General features: G+C 36.9%; 1 protein-coding gene across 1 annotated transcript; it reads right to left on the reverse strand.

Moving 5' to 3' along the window:
• Positions 1-221: 221 nt before the first annotated feature.
• Positions 222-902, reverse strand: LOC102480974 (protein YAE1 homolog). Its single transcript, XM_014583153.1, has one exon. The coding sequence runs from the start codon at positions 900-902 to the stop codon at positions 222-224; it is 681 nt and encodes a 226-aa protein (XP_014438639.1).
• Between the last annotated feature and the right edge of the window lie 12,458 nt (positions 903-13,360).

The raw sequence follows: 13,360 nt of genomic DNA on the forward strand, positions 1-13,360 counted from the left end.
CCTGAGCATATCTTAAAAATATACTATACAAATATTAGCCGTGGCAGAGAAAAGGGGCTTATATTTAATAGTGTTAAGTTTGAAAACATTCAAATTTCCATAAAGAATAACACTACAGGCGAAGTATTCAACACAGAAACTTGTATAGGTTTTGGTCACCTTGTCAGAAAAGTATGCTCTAAGCAGCATTCTGAATACCATTAGAAAAAGAAAGATAGCTTCTATAGCTGTTTGAGGTGTTGTAATATGTCTACAGACACTCCTAGCTGTTTAACTAAATTGGCTGTCTGTTCTAAAATCCAGGTGAGGCCTGGGTTTTTGGCATGTGCACGCTCCTCTGTTCTGCCACATCCTACATATGAACACTCTAGCCCAACAGGACTCTTGCTACAGTTTTTGTTATATTCAGCATTGTTTTCACAGAGTCTTTCATCTTCAGCTTCATTGGTCTTTTTATCAGCTTGAACTACATGACAAAGGTCCATATTCTCAATGGAGTCCAATAAATCTACAACATGGGGTTGTGGAGTGATTGATTTCAGATGTTTGAGCACATACTCTTCACACTGGCCAACTGCATCCAGAAGATGATTTATTTTAGTGATTAAAGTTGAACTATTACTATGAAGGTGACGCCAGGAGAGCAAAGCACTCAATGTTCCCCTGAGTTGTCTGTAGTTGATAATGACTTCTGCACCTTCTTTATAACCTTGATTGAAGCCCTGCTGAAGAGCAACTGCTTTGCCAGCGTCTATTCCATCTCTATAACCTTCTTTGACTTGTCTTTGCATGTGACTCCACCATTCTCGCTGCACCACAAGAGACTTGTCCGCTTCCTCGTCAAACACGTCTGCCTCATCACCAGGGCCCCGGACCAACTGTGCTGCTTGAACCCAGGACATCACCGAGGCAACCACAGAGCCGCAGACTGCAGGAGAATCAGGAGATTTGAGACTCCCCACCTGCATGTTTTAAGCCAAAATTAGCATATGTTAGGTTAAGTTAGTATAAGCCAAATTAGTGTTAGTAGCATATGTAGACTAAGTTAGTTTAAGGCTAATTTTACATAAGTACCCCTTGTTAAAGCTGCAGGCCAAAGTTAACTTATGTTAGGCCAAGTTAGCATATTCACAGCCATGATGGGAACCCAAAGATAAAGCACAAGAATTCACTGATTAACAGACAAAGAATTCAGCAAATAAAATACAGGGACCTGTGGGTTAATAGAGGAAGGACAGATCTGGCTAACAACGACAGAATAAACAAACATGAAGGCTCCAGGGGGAAGATTAACTATCTTAGCTGGAAGTTCTTATCTAGTTTGGGCAAGTAACAGATAGTCCCTAACTACAAACAGTTTCTTCCATGTGCTGTTAAGTATAAAAAACTGCTAATAATGTATCCTGAGTTGTCTCCTGAGCTACAAGACCATCTCATCTGAAAAGGCCCTGTCAGGTAATCAAGATTTAAGAAGAAAATGCACCAGACAAATGGACTCCTTTATCCTGAGAACTGTAATTGATTATACCTAATTAAACAAGACAGACATCATGTTTTATGGTCATTGTTCCTGTACTTTGAATACCTTGTTTCTTAGAGTAAATCTTTTATTTCCCCCTCACCCCTCCTACTTCTGTAAAACATCCCTCAATAAATATGTATGTTTGATAGCCACTGGGGCTGCAGTCTTGAGCTTGCTTTGACTGTAGTTGGCTGAGAACATGCTAAAGGGCATTGAGATTTCAGCCTGAATTTCTGCCTGTGTCGCCTTCCTGTGTATGAGTCTCAACCCACCATGGCTGGAGCAGGTCTTCCGGCAATCAATAGATTCAATGCATTCCTTATAAAAAAAACAGTAGCTATTTCACAAAAACAGAAAAAGCAATCCTAAAATTCATATTAAAACACAAAAGACCTCAAAGTTAGAGGTGTCACACTTACAAATTATATCAAAGCAACAGCCATTAAAACAGTATTGTATTAGCATAAAAACAGACACAAAGAGCAATGGAACAGAATAGAGAGCCCAGATATAAACCCACACAAACAAAGTTGACTACCTTCCTACAAAAATACTAAGAATACAAAGTGGGGAAAGTGCAATCTTGTCCATAAATAATGTTGGGAAAACTAGATGTTCATATGCAAAAGAATGAATTTGGATCCTTATTTTATACCATACAATAATCAACAAAATAGATTAGAGATTAAGTTTAAGACCTCAAACTCTAAAACTCCTAGTATAAAATATAAGGGTTGGGGCCATCAGGTAGTGTGGTGGTTAAGGCACTGGACTCTCACATGATTGACTGCGGTTTGAGTCCCAGATTTGGTGGCTTGCTTTCTCACTTTTTCTTTCTTTCTCTCTTGTGAGCATGTGTGTCCTATAGAAAATTTAAAAACATAATAATACATAAAATTAAATAAATAATTTTTAAAAGGGAGATGCTCATTGACATTAGATTTAGCAATGATTTTTTGTGTATGACTCCAAAATCACAGCCTATAAAAGCAAAAATAAATAAGTGGGATTATGTCACACTAAATTACTGCATAGCAAATAAAACATTCAACAAAATTAAAGACATCTTATAGATTAGTAGAAAATATATACAAAGTATGCATTTGATAAAGGGTTAAGGCACAAAATATATAAGGGACCATAAAACTCAATAGTAATAATAATAATAATCCAATAAAAATAGGTAAAGGACAATAAGTGGACAAAAGACCTTAGTAGCCATTTTTCATAAGAATCATATACAAATGGCCAATATGTATATAAAAAGGCATTTACCATTCCTAATCATGAAGTATTTACTTCAAATTAGAATCACAATGAGATATCATCTCACATCTGTTATGATGGTTGCTATCAGAAATTCAAAAGGTGGGTGGTGTAGTGGTTAAGGTGCCTGGATCTCACATAGCCTACTACCTGTTTCAAGTCTCAGACCTGGTGGTTTAAGAAACATGCCAGGCACTTGTGCATGCATGCCAAAAATCCTGAAAAGAGGGAAAAATGGAAGAGAAGGGATTACAACATGACCACTTCCTATGTGGAGTGCTTTTTCGCTTTTCTGTCTCTCTCTGGTAAATGCATGCACTTTCTGGCAAATTTAAGAAACAATAGAAAGTTGGGGCCAGTAGATAGTGTAGTGACTAAGGCACTGAACTCCCACATGGCTGGCTGTGGTTCAGGCCCAGATCTGTTGGCTTGTAAATCACCCTGGGCACATGTGTATGCATGTCCAAAATTCTAAGAAGAGAATGGAGAAGGGATTATGGCCTGGCCATTATCCCTGTGGGGTAATTTCTCACTTTTTTGCTCACTCTCTCTCTCTCCTTGGTGAGTACATGGGCAAAAAAACTTAAACTTTAACAAATAAAATATAATAAAAAGTCAAAAGACAAAAAGTATTAGTAAGAATGTGAAGAAAAGGGAACGTTTATACATTGTTATTGATAAAATAAAGTGATACAGTCATTGGGGGAAACACTATGGAGAGTTTCTCAACAAATAAAAAATAGAACTACTATATGATCCACTAATTGCATTTTTGAGTGTATATTCAAAAGAAATTAAATCACCTACTTGAAGAGATAGTTGAATTACCCTGTTCACTGCAGCATTATTCACAATAGCCAAGCTATAGAAACAATTTAAATGCCCATCAACAGATGAATGGATAAAGAAATTGTAGTACACACACACACATGTGCATGCACACACACAAACACACACACACCCAAAAAAACACACACACACACACACACACACACACACACACAATGGAATATTATTTGGCCTTAAAAAAGAAGAAAATCTGGAACCAGCAGATGGCATAATGTTTACATCTCTGGACTCACATATGGTAGACTGGGTTGAAGTCCCAGACACAGTGGCTTGAAATTCATGCTGGATGCAGGTGTGTGTGTGTGCATGCCCAAAATCTCAAGAAGAGAATGGAGGAGAAGGGATTACAGTGTGGCCATCCTCTCTGGAAAGTTATTTCTTTTGTTCGGTCTCTCTCTCCAGTAAACACACATGCCTTATAGCAAAAAATCAGTCTCAGAAAAAAAAAAAGAAGAAAGTTTTAACATTTGTGACAACACAAATGAGTTTAGAGAGCATTATGCTAAGTGAAATAAGCCACACACAGAAAGACAAATAGTGCATAAACTCACTTACATGTGGAATCTAAAAAAGTTGAACTTCTAGAAACAGAGAGTAGATGATAAGCAGGTAGAGGAAATGGGGAAATGTTGGGCAAAGGGTACAAACTTGCAATTATAAGATGAGGACGTTTTTGAAACCTAATGTACAATACAGTGACTATAGTTATTAACAATGTGTTGCATATTTGAAATTCACTAGGATAGCAAGTCTTTTTAAAAAGTAGATATAAAAAAGTTGACTATGTGAGTTTATAAATACATTAATTAGCTTGATTGCAGAAATCATTTTACAATATATGTATATGGAAATATTGCACTGGACTGAGAAGTATTTCATGTTGGGTAAAGTCTGCTGGAGATAAAGAAATACACTTAGAGAGGGAAAAGAGAGAAATCACTCCCCAAGGGGAATGGCCATGTCACAAACTCTTTTCCTCCATTTTCCTCTCAGAATTTTGGGCATACATGCACACATGCCCAGTGTGTTTTTCCTGCTGCCAGGGGCAGGACTGGAACTGTGGGATACAGCACCTTAACCACCATGCCATCTGCCTCCACACCATCTGCTGGATCAAATATATACAACTTGTCTTCATCAATTATATCTCCATAAAACTGAAATAAAGGAAGAAAAAGTTATCTACAATAGAAAAAAATCAAATTAGACAATGGACTTTCATGAGTAACACTAAACATCATAATCTCATTCACTAATTATCCGCAAAATGGTTTGAAAATTCTCAGAGAAACTGCAGTCAGTTTTAACCCAGAACCTATTTTCCTAAGAGACTTTATCTAACAGGAGTAATACTACTCTTTTCTCATATAAATTAGGTTTGTACTTGCTTTACAATTTTTTCAAAACTAAACAATATGTTTAGGAACATAAACGTAAACAACACAAGTGTAAAAAAACTAAACATATGGTTGATAGAAAAGGCAGAGTAGTAAAATTTCTAGAAAGAGGCAGACAGGAAGTAGATTATAAAAAAACAAAGGGGACACTAAGGTGCTGATAATATTCTATTTCCTGTTTGGGCTGGTGGGCTACCTGGCATTATTTTTATTATTTTAAATGCAGATATTAATTCATTTTACAAATAATAAGTGCGTATTATGGATCAGACACTAGGAACACAAAAATAAATAAATAAACATAAAAATCTCTGTCTTGGTCTATAGCAGTCCTATAGCACAGTGGTTAAGAACTGTGCAAAGGGGCCCAGGTTCTACATGGCAAACTTTAGTTCAAATTCTAGCCCTGGCAGGTTGAAAAACATCCTAGGCACAGAGTCTTGACAGAAAGGGGCAAAAGGAAGAAAAATGATTAAACCATGACCAGGACCTGCTGGGGACTGTTCTTTCTTCTCTTTCATAGCATTTAAAAAAAATTAAAAATCTGTCCTTTCAGAGCTTATAAATCATCAAAGAAAATAAAACAGAAATATCCACAGTCTTAAGTATAAAAGCATAAGAAATAAAAGAATCCACACATCATCATGAAATTTCAGCATATCATAGATAAACTAGAAATGCTAAAAAATTAAAGATTGGTGGATAGAAATAGTCCAGATTGAACCAGAAGGACAGAAGGCTCTAGAAAGGGGATAATTGGATAATTTGGATAATTTGACTTATTAGAGTATGTTACAAACAGAAACATGTTAGATCTATTGAAAAATTAACGATATTCCTATAAAAATCATGCAGAATAAGGGAGATTATTAATTCTAAAAATGGTACAAATGTGTACAAGAAAAGAAATATACTCACAGTTAACTAATTGCCTCTTTAGTGAACAATGACTACACAATCAAAATGGGGGGACTCTCCCTCTCTCCTTCTTCCCCTCTTTCTCTCTGGAGCATGCATGTGCCCGCTGGCATAAAAAAATCTTCATTTACTGTAGTGAGAAATCAACAGCTAATATTTAAAATAGGTAACTTAAGAAATAACAGCGGGTCAGCTGGTGGCATGGTGGTTAAGATAGCTGGATCCTATATGGCCAGCAGTGCAGTTCAAGTCTTGAACTCAGCAACTTGAAAAACACTATGGGCCCAAAATTCCAAAAGGAGAAATTGAGAAGGGATTGTGGTGTGATCATCCCAGCATGGGGGGATGCTTTCCTTACCACTCCACACCCACTTTGGTGAATGTACACACCTTGTAGTGATTCTTAATAATAAAAGAAGTAATAGCATAGCCATATTGTTTGGAATTAAGATAAAAGTCAAAAGAAAATGATGCACTTCAAAAATGTCTGATTCAAGTGTCCAAGTCTAATTATGGGAAGGGGTGAAGCTAAGTACCACTTTTTTTTTAAGGTTTTCACCATAGGGTGTGTGTTATCACCAGAAAGAAACAGAGGAAAGACAGTGAGAGGGAAAGTAAGAAATAATCCCCCAGAGGGAATGACCATGCCACAGTTCCTTCTTCTCCATTCTTTTCCTGAGATTTTGGTCACATGCACAATTGTGCCTAGCATGATTTTCAAGCCAAAGGCGTCAGGAACTTGAACTGTGGTTGACCATGAGGGAGACTAGCACCATAACCATTATGCCACCTGCTGGCCCAATAACACTATACATTACCAGAAGGCATGTGCATTCACCAGAGAGACACAGAGAGTGAGAAGAGAAAGCACCTTGCAGTGGGGCGTGGTCACACCACAATCCCTTCTCCATAATTAGACTTGGACACTTGAATCAGACATTTTTGAAATGCATCATTTTCTTTTGACTTTTATCTTAATTCCAAACAATATGGCTATGCTATTACTTCTTTTATTATTAAGAATCACTACAAGGTGTGTACATTCACCAAAGGGGGTGTGGAGTGGTAAGAAAAGCATCCCCCCATGCTGGGATGATCACACCACAATCCCTTCTCAATTTCTCCTTTTGGAATTTTGGGCCCGTAGTGTTTTTCAAGTTGCTGAGTTCAAGACTTGAACTGCACTGCTGGCCATATAGGATCCAGCTATCTTAACCACCATGCCACCATCCTGCCAAGATTTGGACATGCATTCACATGTGCCTGGTGTGTTTTTAAAGTCACTAAGGCCTAGATTTGAACCATGACATTGGCCATGTGGGATCTGGATCCCTTAACCACTAGCTTATACTCCCAGTGTTTTTTTTTTTTTGGAGAGATTTTCGCTATAGGGCACGTGCGCTCACCAGACAGAAAGGCAGAGACATAGAAACAGAAAGCAAGAAATCACCCCCCAGGGGGGATGGTCACACCACAATCCCTTCTCCTCCATTCTCCTCTGGGGATCTTGGGCACGCACGCACATGCACCCGGCGTGAGATTTAAGCCACCGGGTCCGGGACACGAACCACGGTCGACTACATGGGAGTCCTTCTGTGCTCTATATGTTATATTTAATATAATTAAAATATATAAAATAAAATATATTCTAATTGTAAAAGGAAGGAAAGTGATATGAGAACTGGGGTTTATTGAAATTAATGAGGCCAACAGAGGGACCAGTGGATTGCATAATTGTTATGTCACTGGACTCCCATGTAGTTAACTGTGGTTCAAGTCCCAGACCTGGCAGCTTAAAACCCATGCCAGCTGTGTGTGCATGCATGCCCAAAAATCCCAAGAGGAGAATGGAGGAGAAAACATTGTGGCATGGCCATACCCTCCTTGGGGGGTGATATCTCACTTTCTGTCTCTTTCTCTCTGGCAAGAGCACACTCCCTATAGCGAAAATCTCTCTTAAAAAATGAGCCCAACAGAAAAGATCAAAAGATGCTATAGAACATATCATTGTGGAGTCTCCTCCTCAATGTTTGATTTTCATTCATTTGCAAATTTTTTTGGGGGGGGGTCAGGGTCAGGTGTTCCAAATTGCTCTTAAGTAGTAACAATACTCAAAGGGAAGCTTTATACTTCAGAAGTGACAGCTGGAGGACTTGGTAGCTCAGTCTCCAGTAGGACAGGATTGGAATTGAGGGGCAGGGGCCAGAGAGACTGAAAAAGAGGAGAAATTTATTCAAGCAATGTTCAGACTGCCACAAGAGGGCACAATTAGAATGCAATATTTCCTCTGGTTCCTTTCTACCTTCTGCTGATTTTAGCTTGCTTTGCCTTTTCTTAAAATGCCTAGGTGATAAGATTCTGAGTCCTGTTTTTTTTTTTCCCTCTCATTTATAAACTCCCATGCCAATCTCATTCATATCTTCATTAAAATTGCACCACCTCTATGCTTGATGACTCCTAAATTTCTTATCAGTAATCCTACTTGCTTCACAGCAGCACAACGAATTCGTGACTGTCTACTGGATAATTCCTCTTGGACATTCCAAAGGTATCTCAGACTTTTCATATACTAAATTGAATTCATTATTCTTTCCCCTCAATCCTGTTCTTCATTATTAGTTCTCCAACTTATGGAATGGTTTTTACATCTTCTCAACTCCATGGCAGAAAGCAAATTGGAGCTATCTCAGATCCCTTCTTCTCCATCAGCACCCTCCTTCCTTCATACATGAATTCTGATTTTATTCCCATTACTTTAACACAGATTTCAACATCTCTCTTTTTTTTTTTTGTAATAGCCTCATAACTGGCCTCCCCATGCCTAGTTCTACCTTCTCCAGTCTATCCATCACACTCCCACCCATGGGATCTTTCTAAAATGCAAATCTGATTTTGTTAATTCCTTGTCTAGCATTCTTAAATGTCTCCTCATGGTTCTTAGTATGGTGTTCAAAGAACTCCAAGATTTGGCTCCTACCTCTTTCCTATTATATCCTATCTCATTCTCTGTGTTCCAATTATACTGAACCTCTTGAACATATCATAAAAATACTATAAACACGATACCATTTCATATAATGTGTCTTCGCTCATACCATCTCTACTTGAAGACTTTCTTCTACTTCTTAGCCCTAACAGTTTACACTAACATTGACATACCTTTTGAAACTTAAGGTAACCATTACTTTTTTTTTTCTGTAACATTCTCCCACACAGTAGAATGAACTATTTCCTCACCTGTGTTTCTAATGTACTCTATATAGACTTTTATCAAGCATCTGTAATATTTTGCTGTGTATATCTGTTTACATGTCTTTCCTACAAATATCAACTCCTCTAGAATAAGGAGCATGTCTAAGTCAAATTTTTATTCAATTTATTTTTCACAATGCCTAGTATAGACAAGATACTTAACAAATGTTTCTGAATGAGTACCAGAATCATTGTAAGAATGTAATATATGAGGTCAGCCTGATACTTATCCCCTATGTATGGTGAACACCAGGAATCAACCACATTATTGTCCCCCTGAACCTCAGAACCATTCTCCAGACAGCAAACTATGAAAACCTATTTTGGTTCATTGGAATTGGCACAAGATACAAAGTTTATTTCCCAACCTGGAAGTAATTTCCACAATGGGTGCCTCGATAATAATCAGAATTTATCTAAGAGAATTAGCAAGAGAGTAGGCAAAATATATCCTAAACATTGTTTTGTAATGGTATGGAAGAGCACACATAATGAAGGAATGTTGTAGCAGAAATTGGCACTGGGAGGTAAATTCAGTCTATGTGCATTTGGCATTGCCCACTGAAGAGACATGCTGTTATCAGAGAAGACAAAAATCCATATATTGCCATTCTGATTTATACTTCAGTCTTGTATCAATTCATTCAGAAAATATTCATCTCTGACTAAGGAACAGACCCGGAAACCTGATAGCATAGTGTTGTTGCATCTGAGGAACCAGTTAAGAGACATCACACTTGGGAGAAATAATGGATTACATTCTCTTATTCATTCCTTTTGCATTAAGATTTCTGGGAAAGTACAGAAGAGACTGAAAACTCCTTTCTCAAATAACACAATCTACAGAATTGTTTCCAAATATTATTACCATAATAAAACAGAAGGGTTGGAAAAAGGTTTTCTATGCAAATAGGAATGAAAAAAGAGCTGGAGATGAGATACTAATTCCTGACAAAATAGGCTTTAGAAGAAAAACTGTTCAAAGAGACAAAGAAGGAAACTACATCGTAGTAAAAGGACAAATAAATCAAGAAGATATAATGCTTATAAATAACTATGCACCTAACACAGGAGCACCCAAATATGTGAAGGAAAGATGGTTAGATCTAAAAGGGGAGATAGACTGCAACACATTAATTATTGGATACCTCAACCCTGAACTAGCCCCTCTGGAAAGATCATCTAAACAAAAAGTAGGTAAAGAGATAAAGGATGTAAACGATACCATAAATCAAATGGACTTAACAGACATCTATAGAACTTTCCATTCAAAAATCTTGAGATACACTTTTTTCTCACCCCCACATGGAAACTTCTTGAAGATTGGCCACATCTTAGGGCACAAAGCAAGCCCCTACAGATTCAAAGGCATAGATATCCAGGATCTTCTCTGACCATGATGGAATTAAACTTGAGTTTAATTGCAAGAGAAATCCTCAAAAAAACTCAAATGCATGGAAAGTAAATAACCTACTCCTGAATGGCTTCACAGCTATTGAAGAAATAAAGACTGAAATCAAATGACAATGAGGACAGGAGTTTTCATGATCTTTGGGACACTGCTAAAGCAGTCATAAGAGGGAAGTTTATAGCAATTAGTGTACATAAGAGGAACATGGAAAGAATGCAAATGGATCACCTAACATCATGACTCAGAGAACTGGAAAAGCAACAGCAAAAAGATCCAAAAAAAACTCCAAGAGAAAGGAAATAATAAAGATCCGAGCAGAAATAAATGAAATAGAAAATAAATGTACTATACAGAAAATAAATTAAAGTAAAAGTTGGTTCTATATAGACTTTTATCAAGCATCTGTAATATTTTGCTGTGTATATCTGTTTACATGTCTTTCCTACAAATATCAACTCCTCTAGAATAAGGAGCATGTCTAAGTCAAATTTTTATTCAATTTATTTTTCACAATGCCTAGTATAGACAAGATACTTAACAAATGTTTCTGAATGAGTACCAGAATCATTGTAAGAATGTAATATATGAGGTCAGCCTGATACTTATCCCCTATGTATGGTGAACACCAGGAATCAACCACATTATTGTCCCCCTGAACCTCAGAACCATTCTCCAGACAGCAAACTATGAAAACCTATTTTGGTTCATTGGAATTGGCACAAGATACAAAGTTTATTTCCCAACCTGGAAGTAATTTCCACAATGGGTGCCTCGATAATAATCAGAATTTATCTAAGAGAATTAGCAAGAGAGTAGGCAAAATATATCCTAAACATTGTTTTGTAATGGTATGGAAGAGCACACATAATGAAGGAATGTTGTAGCAGAAATTGGCACTGGGAGGTAAATTCAGTCTATGTGCATTTGGCATTGCCCACTGAAGAGACATGCTGTTATCAGAGAAGACAAAAATCCATATATTGCCATTCTGATTTATACTTCAGTCTTGTATCAATTCATTCAGAAAATATTCATCTCTGACTAAGGAACAGACCCGGAAACCTGATAGCATAGTGTTGTTGCATCTGAGGAACCAGTTAAGAGACATCACACTTGGGAGAAATAATGGATTACATTCTCTTATTCATTCCTTTTGCATTAAGATTTCTGGGAAAGTACAGAAGAGACTGAAAACTCCTTTCTCAAATAACACAATCTACAGAATTGTTTCCAAATATTATTACCATAATAAAACAGAAGGGTTGGAAAAAGGTTTTCTATGCAAATAGGAATGAAAAAAGAGCTGGAGATGAGATACTAATTCCTGACAAAATAGGCTTTAGAAGAAAAACTGTTCAAAGAGACAAAGAAGGAAACTACATCGTAGTAAAAGGACAAATAAATCAAGAAGATATAATGCTTATAAATAACTATGCACCTAACACAGGAGCACCCAAATATGTGAAGGAAAGATGGTTAGATCTAAAAGGGGAGATAGACTGCAACACATTAATTATTGGATACCTCAACCCTGAACTAGCCCCTCTGGAAAGATCATCTAAACAAAAAGTAGGTAAAGAGATAAAGGATGTAAACGATACCATAAATCAAATGGACTTAACAGACATCTATAGAACTTTCCATTCAAAAATCTTGAGATACACTTTTTTCTCACCCCCACATGGAAACTTCTTGAAGATTGGCCACATCTTAGGGCACAAAGCAAGCCCCTACAGATTCAAAGGCATAGATATCCAGGATCTTCTCTGACCATGATGGAATTAAACTTGAGTTTAATTGCAAGAGAAATCCTCAAAAAAACTCAAATGCATGGAAAGTAAATAACCTACTCCTGAATGGCTTCACAGCTATTGAAGAAATAAAGACTGAAATCAAAAGATTCATGGAAACCAATGATAATGAGTATATGCGTTTCCACAACCTATGGGACACCGCAAAAGCAGTCTTAAGAGGGAATTTCATAGTAGTTAGTGCGTGTAAGAAAAAGATGGAAACATGACAAATGGACAACCTAACATCATGTATCAAACAACTGGAAAAACAACCACCAAAAAAATCCAAAAATGCCCAAAGAAAAGAAATAATAAAGATTCAAGCAGAAAGAAATAAAATAGAAAATAAACAAACTATACAGAAAATAAATGAAAGTAAAAGCTGGTTCTTTGAAAAGATAAACAAAATTGATATACCACTAGCGAGACTTATTAAGAAGAGAGAAATAAACCAGGTGAATTAGATCTGCAATAAAACAGGCAAAATAACAACAGGCATAGTAGAAATACAAAACATTATTAGAGGGTACTATGAACATCTGTATGCCAAGAAAAAAGACAATCTGGATGAGATAAACATAGTCCTGGGCACATGTAAACTATGAACATTGAGCCAGGAGGATATAGAAAGTCTGAATAGGCCCATAACACGTGAGGATATTAAATCTTTAATAATCTCCCAAGAAAGAAAAGCCTAGCCCTGATGGATTCACCTCTGAATTCTACAAAACTTTCAAAGAAGAGTTAACTCCCATTCTGCTCAAGTTATTTCTAAAGATCCAAAAGTGTGACTCTCTCCCTAATGTATTCTATGAAGCCTCTATCACCCTTATCCTTAAAACAGACAAGGACAGACAAGGAAGGAAAACTATAGACCAATATCCCTGATGAATATAGATGCAAAGATTCTCAACAAAACACTAGCAAATTGTATCCAACAACTTATAAAAAA

The sequence above is a fragment of the Tupaia chinensis genome, unplaced genomic scaffold (assembly GCF_000334495.1).
Source record: "Tupaia chinensis unplaced genomic scaffold, TupChi_1.0 Scaffold144105_1, whole genome shotgun sequence".
Classification (NCBI taxonomy): domain Eukaryota; kingdom Metazoa; phylum Chordata; class Mammalia; order Scandentia; family Tupaiidae; genus Tupaia; species Tupaia belangeri.

Coding starts and splice junctions, on each gene's coding strand:
- LOC102480974 (XM_014583153.1), bottom strand. CDS start 902: ATGTCCTGGGTTCAAGCAGCACAGTTGGTCCGGGGCCCTGGTGATGAG.